General features: G+C 56.8%; 1 protein-coding gene across 4 annotated transcripts in view; it reads left to right on the plus strand.

Annotated features, from left to right (window-relative positions):
• Window positions 1-11,869, plus strand: part of Sulf2 (sulfatase 2) — an 84,012-nt gene that overhangs the window by 58,977 nt on the left and 13,166 nt on the right. For all 4 annotated transcript variants that reach the window (XM_027954217.3, XM_071609036.1, XM_071609035.1 and 1 more), the window contains exons 5-9: window positions 2,801-2,970; window positions 7,617-7,767; window positions 8,913-9,088; window positions 10,402-10,530; window positions 11,714-11,770. In XM_027954217.3, the coding sequence (XP_027810018.2) occupies window positions 2,801-2,970; window positions 7,617-7,767; window positions 8,913-9,088; window positions 10,402-10,530; window positions 11,714-11,770 (683 nt within the window). The remainder of the gene's footprint in view (window positions 1-2,800; window positions 2,971-7,616; window positions 7,768-8,912; window positions 9,089-10,401; window positions 10,531-11,713; window positions 11,771-11,869) is intronic.

Consider the following 11,869-nt stretch of genomic DNA (forward strand, 5'->3'; position numbering starts at 1 on the left):
CCTGTTGTCCATCCCATCCTGGGAATGGAGGTTGACGGTCATTGTGTGAAACTGTTTCCTAGCAGCCAAGCCGACACCTAGTTCTAATAGGCGACTTTATTATGAAGGGCAGTGTTCCTCTCCCACCCATCCCGCTGGCCACACGTTGCCAGCGGCTCCCGCCACATCCTCCCCCAACTCCCAGCTCACCCACCAGGACACTGCTGACTTCCCATCAGGGCAGGCTCTCCTCTCACCCCAGGGGGCTCTGCACTGGCTTTAGATCCACTGTCAGATTCTGTTGTCACTTTAAGAATTTTTCTAACACCTTAAGCTTCTGTCCCCCAACTCAGGAGCTCTTTGATTTTATGTAATATTTTATACAACGGGTTCCACAGAGCCCCCTTATGAAGCCTTTTCTTACCTCTCAAGGTTAATCTACAAAAATCAAGGATAAGTATGTCAAGTGGCAAGTGACCTTCTTTCTGCCCTTCTCTCCCCTTTTCCCAATCCTCAATCAGCAGCTTGATATCCATCCTTCCAGATTTTTCCTTGTTGCTCACAAATATGAGATTAGTGATTTAGCTTTTCCTCTCCACCTTGATCATCCCCTGCCCCAATTAAAAAATAAAAATAAATACATTTGGGGGGATATTGGTGATTAAACTCGGGGGCATTTGACCACTGAGCCACATCCCCAGCTCTATTTTGTATTTTATTTAGAGACAGGGTCTCACTGAGTTGCTTAGGGCCTTGCTTTTGCTGAGGCTGGCTTTGAATGTGCAATCCTCCTGCCTCAGCCTCCCAAGCCATTGGGATTACAGGCATGCACCACTGTGCCTGGCAATACATACTTTTAAAAAGGAATCCTCCTGAAGTTGAGTCCGTCACTTGCTCTTTCTCTTCAGTGGACCTTGGACAACTTTCTAAGTGCCGCAGTCTGGCTGGGCACAAATCACGAGCCACTGAAGCAGGAACAAACTTTATTTTTAAAACGCAGAAAAACACTTCACACAGCTCCCGGGGAAAATCCTCCCGAACACGCCACGAGGCTTGTCCAGGAACCCCCAGCCGGAACTATATCTCCCGGAAATCCCTCCTCCTGCACTTCCCCAACCAATGGGAACTCTCGGGGAATCCCCGGAAATCCCCACGAGAACTCCAAAATAGTGCGAGAACTCAAAAGTTGCGGCAGAGGCGGACAGGCAGAGGCGCCTGTCAATCAATACTGTTGGCAAAATGCCAGGGGCCATACAGACTCAGCCGTGGCTCTCAGCATCTAAGGAACTTTTTAACCTCTGTAGGCGTTGCATGGTGTGACAGCAGCAGAAGTTAGCAGGTGGCTGTGGTGTGCTTGTGCATTGGGAGCAGTGTTGCCGCAGCCACCTGCCTGCTGTGGACGGGCTGGAGAGTACCTGAAGGGGCGCGTTTCAGGCTCCTGACTCTTCATAGTGTGTACAGTGGTGTGCCCTCAGTTCAGGATGGATCCTACAGCCCCTTCACCTTTTTTCTCTGATCTCTTCTTGAAAGTGACAGTTTGGGCAGAGCTGCTTTCTAGGAAGCTGGGTACATTTTAAGAACTTGGTGTCGTCAAGAGGAACTAGCAGCTTAAGATTGACTAAGTGTGAATTTAAGTCTCCACTTCCAAGATGAGCTTTTAAAGCCCCGGCTTCTGGCCACGTTCTTACCTCCTGCCCAGGAGACAAGCTGCCGTCTGGTTTTCTGGAGACACCTCTGCAGGCCTTTGTTTGTGCTGTTCCCTGTGTCACCTCTGCATTTGGACTGTGACATTTACCCTCTTAGGAGCCAGTTGCCACCCTGCCCTCCTTTCTCTGCCTGGAAGACGTGGCAAGCCCGCTCCACCTCCAAGCCCTTGTATTTGCTGCCCCTCCGCCTGGACTCTTCCTCTAGATCAGTAATTTTCAATCCTGGCTGCCTGCTGGCGTCCTCTGGGGAACTCCGACACGTCTGATACCTGGGCTTAGGCACAGGCTAATCACATTGGAATCTCTGGGTGAGCTCAGGCATCGGCAAAGCCCCCAGGGATCCCAGCAGGCAGCAGAGTTGGAAACCCAGTGATACAGAGCTTCATACCCAGCCCTTCCGTCACTCTGTCTCACCTGAAAAGCCACCTCTTCAGAGAGGCCCCCCCACTGTCCCAGCTAAATCATGTCTCCACCCCAGCTCCCAGTCACCCTTTCTTACATCTCCATATTTCCTTCAACTGTCATACCTTGTAACTACCTGGTTCTTTATTTAGACTTTTTTTCTGCTTCTGCCCCCCACCACGGGCACTCCAGGGACACAGAGATGTACCTCAGTACAGTCCTAAGGCTTCAGACTCAGGAACCATAGCTCAGGAGTCCTGGCTTCCACCTTTACCAGCTGTGTGACGTTGAACAATTCACTTAACTTCTCTGTGCCTAAATTTCCTGTTCTGAAAAGTAAGGATTGCCATCAGACCTGTTTTCTGTGACTATGTAAAACTTAAATGAGCTAAGACGAAGACACACAGGTGAGTTCTTGGCACATCACAAGTACTCAATGGTCTTAGCTGTTATTCTTTTAATATCTGTCACAGGGAATGACAACTTGCAGTCCCCCATGTTCCCTAACCTCATCTGTGCTTTATTTTTGGCCACTGAGCTTCACGCCATCCTGTGAATTTTGCTTCTCGGTTGTCTCTCGGCCCCAGCAGCAGCTGGACCAGGGCAGGGACAGTGTGTCCTGTTCACTGCTGGGTCCCCGAAGTGTAGCAGGGTGCCTGGCCGAGCACTCAGCACAGTGCCTGCCCCTCACCTGTTGTCCTGTCTGTCCCCAGGATTACCTCACAGACCTCATCACCAACGACAGCGTGAGCTTCTTCCGCACGTCCAAGAAGATGTACCCACACAGGCCGGTGCTAATGGTCATCAGCCACGCAGCCCCCCACGGCCCTGAGGACTCGGCCCCCCAGTACTCACGCCTCTTCCCCAATGCGTCCCAGCACATGTAAGCCTCAGCCCCTGCAGGAGCCACCGGGTAGCACAAAGGTGGGCGGGCCAGGCTCTGGGGACAGTAGTATGGCAGCAGTGACACAGCTGCCCCTTTAAGTGTCCTGGCTAAAGAACCCAGGAACACGCTGCTTGTGGGTGGTGACAGTGGGATCCCAACCCGGCCAGCGAGGCCACAGGCGAGAGTAGGGCAGTTCTTAACTCGGATCCCCGTCATCGTCACACTGCGTGCGAGGCCTGAGGACGAGACGTGCTGGGTGGTTTCCTGTGCACTCCTGGGCGTTTTATTTCCTGCATTTAAAACACGCTTCTGAGGGGGCAGACCTGGGCCCACCTAGGTCACAGCCAGTCCCTTGGTACTCAGTGACCTGGTGCTGCTGCTGCTGCCACCACACAACTAATCACCGAGACATTTAGCAGGTGGAGCGGCAGGCGCTTGCGACCTCACTGTGTCCGTGTGTCTGGCACCTGGGAGATGTGTGTCTGAAGTCCGGGTCTCCCGGGGTAGAGGTCACCACCAGGTGTCACCGGGGCTGTAGTTACCTGGCACTTACCTGGGACGCGCCCACCGAGCCGGTTCTGGCCACGTGGGCCCCTCAGAGGAAGCCGAGCGTCCTCCCAACATGGTAGCTGGTTTTCCAGACAAAACCATCATGGAGAGACAGAGGCCAAGTGAAGGAAGCCACCGCCTTCTGTAATCTCCCAGGGACACGCCGTCACTCTGCTGTGGTCACCTGTGTGACACGGCTCTTCCTTGAGGCAGCCTGGCGCCCCACTTTAGAGATGGGGAAACCGAGACACAGGGAGGCGAGGGAACAGGGATCTGAGGTCACCCGTCTGCTAAACGGCAGAGCAGGGTTCAAACCCAAGCTTCCCATCTCCCTGCCTACCCCCAAGTCCTCCTCCATCCAGATGACTGGCATGTCTTTCTAGAAAGTTCTCTGGCTTCTCTCTGCCTCCCGCCATCTCCTGTTTAGGAACAGTACTCTGCAGTCCTTGCTGTGACATTCCAGGGCGACAAGGACAGGGCGGCTTGGAATCTGAGTGTCCAGGTGTTTGATTTTCATGACAGTCAGACACACTGCCCTCCTCGGCCCCTGGCTGTGATCACCTCTGAGCGCACTGGAGAGGCTGGGAGGAGGCCGTGGGTAGCCTGCTGAGCCCTGGTCTCTGGGGAGGGGAGTTGACAGAAGATGACCAGCTGAGATCTGGTGAGTGCTCGCCCCCAGCTGGAGCTTGGCCTCTGCACATCTGGCTGCCCAGGTCCCACACACCCTGCCACCCAGGACCAGGTCCCCCAGCCCCCCCTGCCCGTGGCTTCTGTGGCCAGCTTGTCCCATTGAGGAGGTGGGACGCGTCCCTGCAGCCGCGGAGGTGCTGGCTGCTCCCAGGCGGCCCAGGTTGCTGGGAGGGGTTCGCGTGGCCTGCTCCTTTATTGAGTTGAAAATTCCAGAAGTTGAGAATGAGCAGCGCCCTCTGTTGGAGCAGAGAACCCCCGGCACCCCATCAGAGGTGCATTTGGAAGGCTCTTTTGGCTCTGGGGTGTGATCATTTCCAAAACAAAACCAAAAACAGAAAGTCTCGCAGCTGGGTGTTCAACCTTGGGTGGAGGGGGACCAGAGACAGTCCTGCCTGGGCCGCGGGGCAGCTCTTTCCACCTGAGTCTCCACACCCCAGCCCCCCGCAGGTCTGCCTCGTCCCTGTTCCTGGGGCAGGCTGTGCGGGTTCTGTCCCTGTCGCCTCCACTCCACCAGCCCAGGGCCCCAGTCACCATCCCTACGCCACACACACAACACACACCAACACGTTCAAACATAGACACAGAAACACGCATGCTGACCCACCAGTGCATGCGAGTACACACACATGTGCAGATGCCACACACACAAATACGTACCAAGACGTGCAGACACACACAAAGACACAGATAAACACATACAGACACGCTGACAGAAACAGTGTACACAGACACACAGACACAGCCACCAAAGCACAGGCGTGCAGACACACTCAGATACACACACGAACAGGCAAACCTACAGATGCCCAACACCAGACACACAGACCCACACCCAGCAGCCCTCGGCCTCCTCCTGGGCTGTGGCCTCCCACGGGGCTCGGGCTGCCCTTTCCAACCCCAGGGGTGGCCAGGTTGAGATGACCAGGTGTTGGGCCTCCAGACACAGGGCACGAGGGGCCAGGTGCAGAGGTTGTGAGGGTGAAGTCACCCTTCTCTGCACCCCCCAAAAGGCAAGGGATGTCCTTTGGGTTCTTTAGGGGACACCCAGCGTTCCTGGGATTCTTTCTACAGGCCCCTGGGGCCATGTGGAACCCAGCTTGATGCAGGTGGCCAGCAGCTGGCTGGGCCCCACATGGGGCCTGGCTCTGCAGCCTCTGGCCTCAGAATCCTCCCCAAGAGTCCCCCGCTGCAGACCCTCCAGGGCAGGCTCCAGCCTAGCCCCCAGCGACTCGGGGGTGGTGGCTGAGGACGGCACCCTGGAGCGTGGCCCCTTGGCCTGCGGGTGGTCTTCCCACAGGCCACAGCTCTCTGAGGGCCCCACCCCAGGACCCCCCACCTCTCATCTGCTCAGCCCGGGAGGGGGCCTTGTTCTGGAAGTGTTCTACACGGGGTCAGGCCAGCCTACAGGGGACAGCAGCTTCTCACAATCAGAGGAAGCTGGGGAGGGAGGATTTAGCGGCGGGAGGCTGCGGATCAGCCAGCGGGGTCCAGGCGGGTCGGGGCTGGGGACCTCCTCCGCTGGGCGCTTAGCAACAGTCTCCATGGCTGTCAGGAGCGCTGAGCGGCCGCGTTTCTACCCGAGCCCATTTGGAGATGGTCCTGAGATGTGGCAGGTGGGGGACGGAGGGCGCGCCCCGCTCCTGCAGCCCCTCCTCTCCCGCGCTGTCCTCTCCGCCTGTGTCAGCTCTGACTGGGGTGGGGTGGGGTCAGGGGACCCAGGAGGGGGTTTGAGCAGACGGCCTCCCGGCTGTGGCGTGCCCCACCAGGACGCCCGAGCAGAGGTGACAGGAGGCGCTCTGGGTTGGGGTGGAATATGTCACCATCTAGAAGGTGTTGAGGCCCTGAGCCGAGTTGACCTGTGTGCCTTTGCCACCTGACCCTCCACAGGAGTGTCCCGGGGAAGTTCAGCCCCAGCACCTAGGATGTGGGGACTCACAGGCCCCAGGGCCAGGGCGGCTTTGGTCACAGGTGGCAGCAGAGGCCATTTCAGCTGCTGGGCTTTCCAGCAAGTTAGCTTTCCTCCCTGGGCCCAGTGCCCTCATTTGTCACCCGTGGAAAATGAAGACAGCACCCGCTACTAGAACTGTGTATGAAGGAGATGACAGAAGGTGGCTTCAGACCGTGCCTAGCCTGCGGTCACAGCCCGGTGAAGGTTCATTTGTCATCAGTAGTCACAGTTGGCCACACAGCAGAAGGCCCAGGACTCCCCACTCACTCGGGGGGAGCCCGGGCAGGTCCTGAACCTCTCGGACCCTGTTTCCTCTTTAGTAAATGGGAGATTGAACCACAATTGGAAGAGTAATTGTGACAGTTGTCAGTGGTGTGTCCAGATGTGGACATTTGGGTACCAGCCTCACATAACTGTATGTACTTAATTTCTAAATCAGTTTCCTATTTTTTTAAACCAGAATCTAATGCAAAAGAATATTTTGTAGCCGGGTGCAGTGGCACACACCTGTAATCCCAGCAACTCGGGAGGCTGAGGCAGGAGGATTGCAAGCTCAAAGCCAGACTCGGCAAAAGCGAGGCCCTAAGCAGCTCAGTAAGACCCTGTCTCTAAATAAAATACAAAATAGGGCTGGGGATGTGGCTCAGTGGTTGAGTCACCCTGAGTCCAATCCCTGGTACAAAAAAAAATTGTTTTTTGTAGATTTTGTAGTTCCACTTTGCCACAGTGACTGCCACTTGCCATCCCTTGAAGGTGGCTAAAAGAACATCCAGCACACGCACAGCAACAGGGCTCAATCAGAGTCAGCTGCTGGGATCTGCTAGAAGCTCTGAACTGAAGCCTCTTTGGATTTTTTTTTTTTTTTCCTAAAATATTTATTTCTTAGATTTAGGTGGACACAATACCTTCATTTTACATTTATGTGGTGCTGAGGATCGAACCCAGTGCCTTGTGCGTGCTAAGCGAGCACTCTACCACTGAGCCACAACTTCAGCCCCTGTTTGTTTTTTAAGTCAGGGTCTCATAAGTTGCTTAGGGCCTTGCTAAATTGCTGAGACTGGCCTCAAACTTGAATCCTCCTGTCTCAGCCGTCCAAGGGGCTGGGGTTACAGGTCTGCGCTACTGTGCCTGGCTACCTTTTCATTCTTTTAAAAGGAGAGGAGCAAACACCAAACAAGAGGCAAAGAAAAAGTAGCTCCAAGTTGAGACTTTGGCCTGAGAGACAAAAGGGGCCTGTGTTTCGCAGTTCTGGCTCAAGGTGACTTAATGCTGGGCCTCCCAGAGGCGCCCCTTTCATGCGGAGGAGGCCAGGACAGTGATCAGCAGAGCCCCTGACCTGCTGGTGTTCACGTGCCCCCAAGTGGAGCAGGCAGCCCCCCACACCGGGTGGGGCACACCCAAGGAGACTCTGGGGCCTGGGCCAGGGGCCTGACGCTGTCTGTCTGTCTGCCCCCAGCACGCCGAGCTACAACTACGCACCCAACCCAGACAAGCACTGGATCATGCGCTACACGGGGCCCATGAAGCCCATCCACATGGAGTTCACCAACATGCTGCAGCGCAAACGCCTCCAGACCCTCATGTCTGTGGACGACTCCATGGAGACGGTAGGCCTCCCACCAGGTGTGGCCTGACCCCCAGCCACGCCAGGGCTGGGCCCTCCCTGCCCTTCAGGGTTCTCTTGAAGGTCACTAGACAGAGGGGACCAGAAGCCAAAGGCAGAGTGCGAGGCACTGCCTAGACTAGGAAGAGGGCTTGGAGCCACCCAGACACCTGCTCCGCTTTCCTGAGACTTGAACCTGGGCTCTGGGCTCTGGGCTGCTGGGGCTACTTTTTTCTTTCTTCTTCTTTTTCTTTCTTTACTTTTTGTTTTGTTTTTCCTGACATTGCATTTTTACCAGCTTTGAGATGTAACTCACATGCCATTCAATTCACCCAACTAAAGGGTATAATTCAGTGGTTTAGGACATTTGCACTACTCCAAGAAGAAACCCCGTTGTGACCCTCTGCCATCTCCCCCCAGCCCCTACCACCACCCCCAGCGCCCGCTAAGCCCTATCTCTGTGGCCTTGGTGTTCTGGACACCTCGTGTAAATGGAGTCACTGTCCCTGGGCTTGCATGCCTGGCTTCTTCACTTCAGGTCTGCGAGGCGCCCGGGGTCTGGCCTGTTAGAATTCATTGTTTTTTTGTTTTTTCTTGCTGAATCTCGGGCTGTGTGGGTGTGTGTCTCACATTTTGTTTATCTGTGGCTCTTTAAGTTAAATACAATAAAATGTAAGTTTCCCGGTCACACGGGCCACCGTCAGTGTGCTCAGCCCTGTCAGCAAGCAGCCACACCACCGGGGACCGTTCAGATCTGTGGCTGCCGTCACCACAGCCTCAGCTGGACAGCCCTAGACCCTGCTGTGGGCCACGTCCGGCCCCTCCCACTCATTCATTCATTCAGGAGCACATGTTGCAGGTCAGGGTTCATGAGATACAGCAGGTAGGGGACAAATGTCCGTCTCTGCCCCAGTAAGCGGCCAGAGCATACAGGGGGTCAGCAGGCCCAAGTTAAGGAAGAGACAGAGTGGGGCGTGCTGGAGGACCAGGGGGCGGGGCTGCAGTTATCAATGGGACAGTCCCAGGGGCCTGGCTTTTGTGACCTGAAGCAGGAGAGGAAAGGGGCCTGGGATCTCCAGCACCTTGTCACCCTGGGCCGGGGCAGCCAGGCACAGGGCCCCACGCCTCAGCTCCTGTCCTGTGTCGCAGATCTACAACATGCTCGTGGAGACGGGCGAGCTGGACAACACCTACATCCTGTACACCGCTGACCATGGCTACCACATCGGCCAGTTCGGCCTGGTCAAGGGGAAGTCCATGCCGTACGAGTTTGATATCAGGGTCCCGTTCTACGTGAGAGGCCCCAATGTGGAAGCTGGCTCCCTGTAAGTGCATCAGCCCACGGCCCCAGGTCCCGGGGCCTCCGGGATTAGCTCAGAGCTTACAGCCACGCGGCCAAAGCCAGAGCCGCACCCCTGGTGGCATGGACAGCTCAACCCCGTCCAGCTCCTGGTGGCTGGCATATCTACCACCTGTGGCCACAGCTGTCTCCAGCTCCGTCCCCAGCCTTCAGACCCACCTCCTGTGGCTTCAGCCATTTCCTCGGCCTCACCACCAGACCCTGGACACACTTGGTGACCTGTCCAGTACTCACCCAGCATGGGTCTGGGGAAGAGAAGGGGCAAAGATGACTGAAGCCCCAGGCCCCAGACCTGCCTCCCATCCTCGGAGAACCAGGTGGGAGGGAGAAGGCATCCTCCGTTCACTCAGCAGGACTGGCCCTGTGCCAGGCACAGCCCTGAAGCCACTTGCCCCCGGGCAGGAACACCATGGTGGAAACAGGATGGAGAAATGGGGCACATGGGGATTAGATCTCAGTGGGCCTCTGGGAAGGAGCTCACACCTGGCCTCTGTGCTCAGAACAGGGGCCACCTGCACAGCTGCCCGAAGCAGCACGTGTCCTACCCGCCACACTGCGGTCAGACGTCTGGGCCCCGCTTCCTGGCAGGGCCTCTGATTGGGCTCGTGGGGTTGGACGAGTGCAGTGTGGAGGACGCGGCCCACATAGCCTGCCACCCTGGCTGTGCCCAGGGGTCCTCGCTGGGGCAGAATTATGACATCTTTGCTTCTTCAAAGCAAGCATGGGGCGAGCGGGAGACAGAGCAAGATGGCTGGACAGAGTTGAAGACCCGCACCTAACCATAAGGGTGACAGCCGGACCCCACCGCTGGTTAGCAGCAAGTCCAAGCTGGGCCACACTCAAGTGGCCGATGGCTAAGATGGAGCCCAGGGTTGTGCCCTGGGGGCAGTTGGGGTCTGTCACAGGCCTCCTTAGTAATAGTTGAGCAAAGACCTACAGGGTGAGGGGTGGGGAGGAAGAAGGTTCTGGAGGGGAATAGCAAGGACTTGGCTGGGCTCGGAGGTGGGGTTGGCTCGGCCTCTGCCTGGAGGCCCAGGGCAGGACCCCGGCTTTGGGGTGGCTCCTAAAGTGAGAGGGGAGGGGCAGGAGGCGGGCTGCCAGCCCACAGCACTCTGCTGCATCAGGAGGCACTGAAGGGAAATGGGGGGGGCGCTGAATCTGGGGAGACACTGAGGTTAAAGCAGCACAAATGCCTCAAACCCTCCACCCCTGTCCCTGTCCCAAGTGAGGCAGGTACCAGTGACCAGGTGGTGAGTCCCCACTCTCCCTTTCCCCCAGGAACCCTCACATTGTCCTCAACATTGACCTGGCCCCCACCATCCTGGATATCGCTGGCCTGGACATCCCCACGGACATGGATGGGAAGTCCATCCTCAAGTTGCTGGACACAGAACGGCCAGTGAATCGGTGAGGAGGGGAAGGGGTGCTGGGCTCCCCAGCCTGTATGGGCTCAGGGCCCAATCATGTGGGCTGGGGGCATCTCCCAAGAGTCAGGAGCTGGGGGTCCCTCCATGCTGACCACTGACCTGCTAAGGGACAGAAGGATGCTCCCTCTCCAGGATCCCATCTTCCCATCTGGAGCTCAGGACCCTCCCAGAACTAAAATTAAACAAATTAAACATCACAAGAGTTAGCTCTAATTGAGGGACTGTTGCCTACCAGGCCTCCTCTAAGTACTCTGCAGGGGATTATTTCGTTTTGGTCCTCACAGTTACCCAGCGAGGCGGCATCCCCATCTTACCCTCTGGGAATTTGAAGCCCAGGGAAGTTGAGTTGGCTTGTCAGCAAGTCTGGATGCAACTCCTGGAATGCAGGTTCCCCCTGGCAGTGCTCTGTGGCTTAATGACAGATATTGCCAGAGGACATGTTCCCAGGTGTCCTGGGAGACTTAAGGGAACGGCAATGGTGGGCGAATCAGGGCAGGGACAGAGGAGAGCAAGGGCGACATCTAGTGGCCAGCCCTGGAACTACCAGCACGTTACTGGCCTGGAGGCTCTATTTCACCTTGGGCTTCCTCAGTGACCTCCCACTGGGTCCAGTCCTGAGGGACACTGTCCTCTGCTGCCCTGAGGGGACCACTTCCACTTAGCCTCCTCCCTCTGACGAGGAGCCGAAGCAGCTGTATAAGGTGGACATGCCTGGAGGGCGGGGACACTGGCAAGCCAGACACCTGGGGTCAAGTTGCAGGGGGAAACATCATCTCTGGGCCTCAGTGTACCCACCTAGGAATGGAAAAGACCCATCTCAAGTGGAGCAAAGAAGCCCCCACCCCAGACAACGTAATTAGCCTGCTGTCCAGAGCCCCCTAGAGAGCCGTGCCTCCCGGCATGGGGGAGCTGGACTCCTGGAACAGGAGTGCATCACAGGCTGAGTGGGACTCTGACCCGGGCTGCGGCTGCACAGCCCATCATGGAGAAGCAGCGGCTCTGCCCAGAGGAGGATCCGGGCCAGCTGGGCCATTTGCCCTGTCCAGCCTGGGGTCTGGACTGACCGTGGACAAGGCTGGCCTCAAGCCACCTCCCCTGCCCTGGGGAATGGGAGGGCATGGGAGGTCCCGCTGGTAAGAAGCTGGAGAGTGCTCTTTTTCCAGGTTTCACTTGAAAAAGAAGATGAGGGTCTGGCGGGACTCCTTCCTGGTGGAGAGGGGGTGAGTGCTGGGGCTGGGAGAGGGACCAGCAGGCTCCTGCCACCCACACCTCACAGCCAGGCCAGGAGGGAGGAGGGCGTTTGTTAATTTATTGTCAAC

Source organism: Marmota flaviventris, chromosome 2 (genome assembly GCF_047511675.1).
Source record: "Marmota flaviventris isolate mMarFla1 chromosome 2, mMarFla1.hap1, whole genome shotgun sequence".
Classification (NCBI taxonomy): Eukaryota; Metazoa; Chordata; class Mammalia; order Rodentia; family Sciuridae; genus Marmota; species Marmota flaviventris.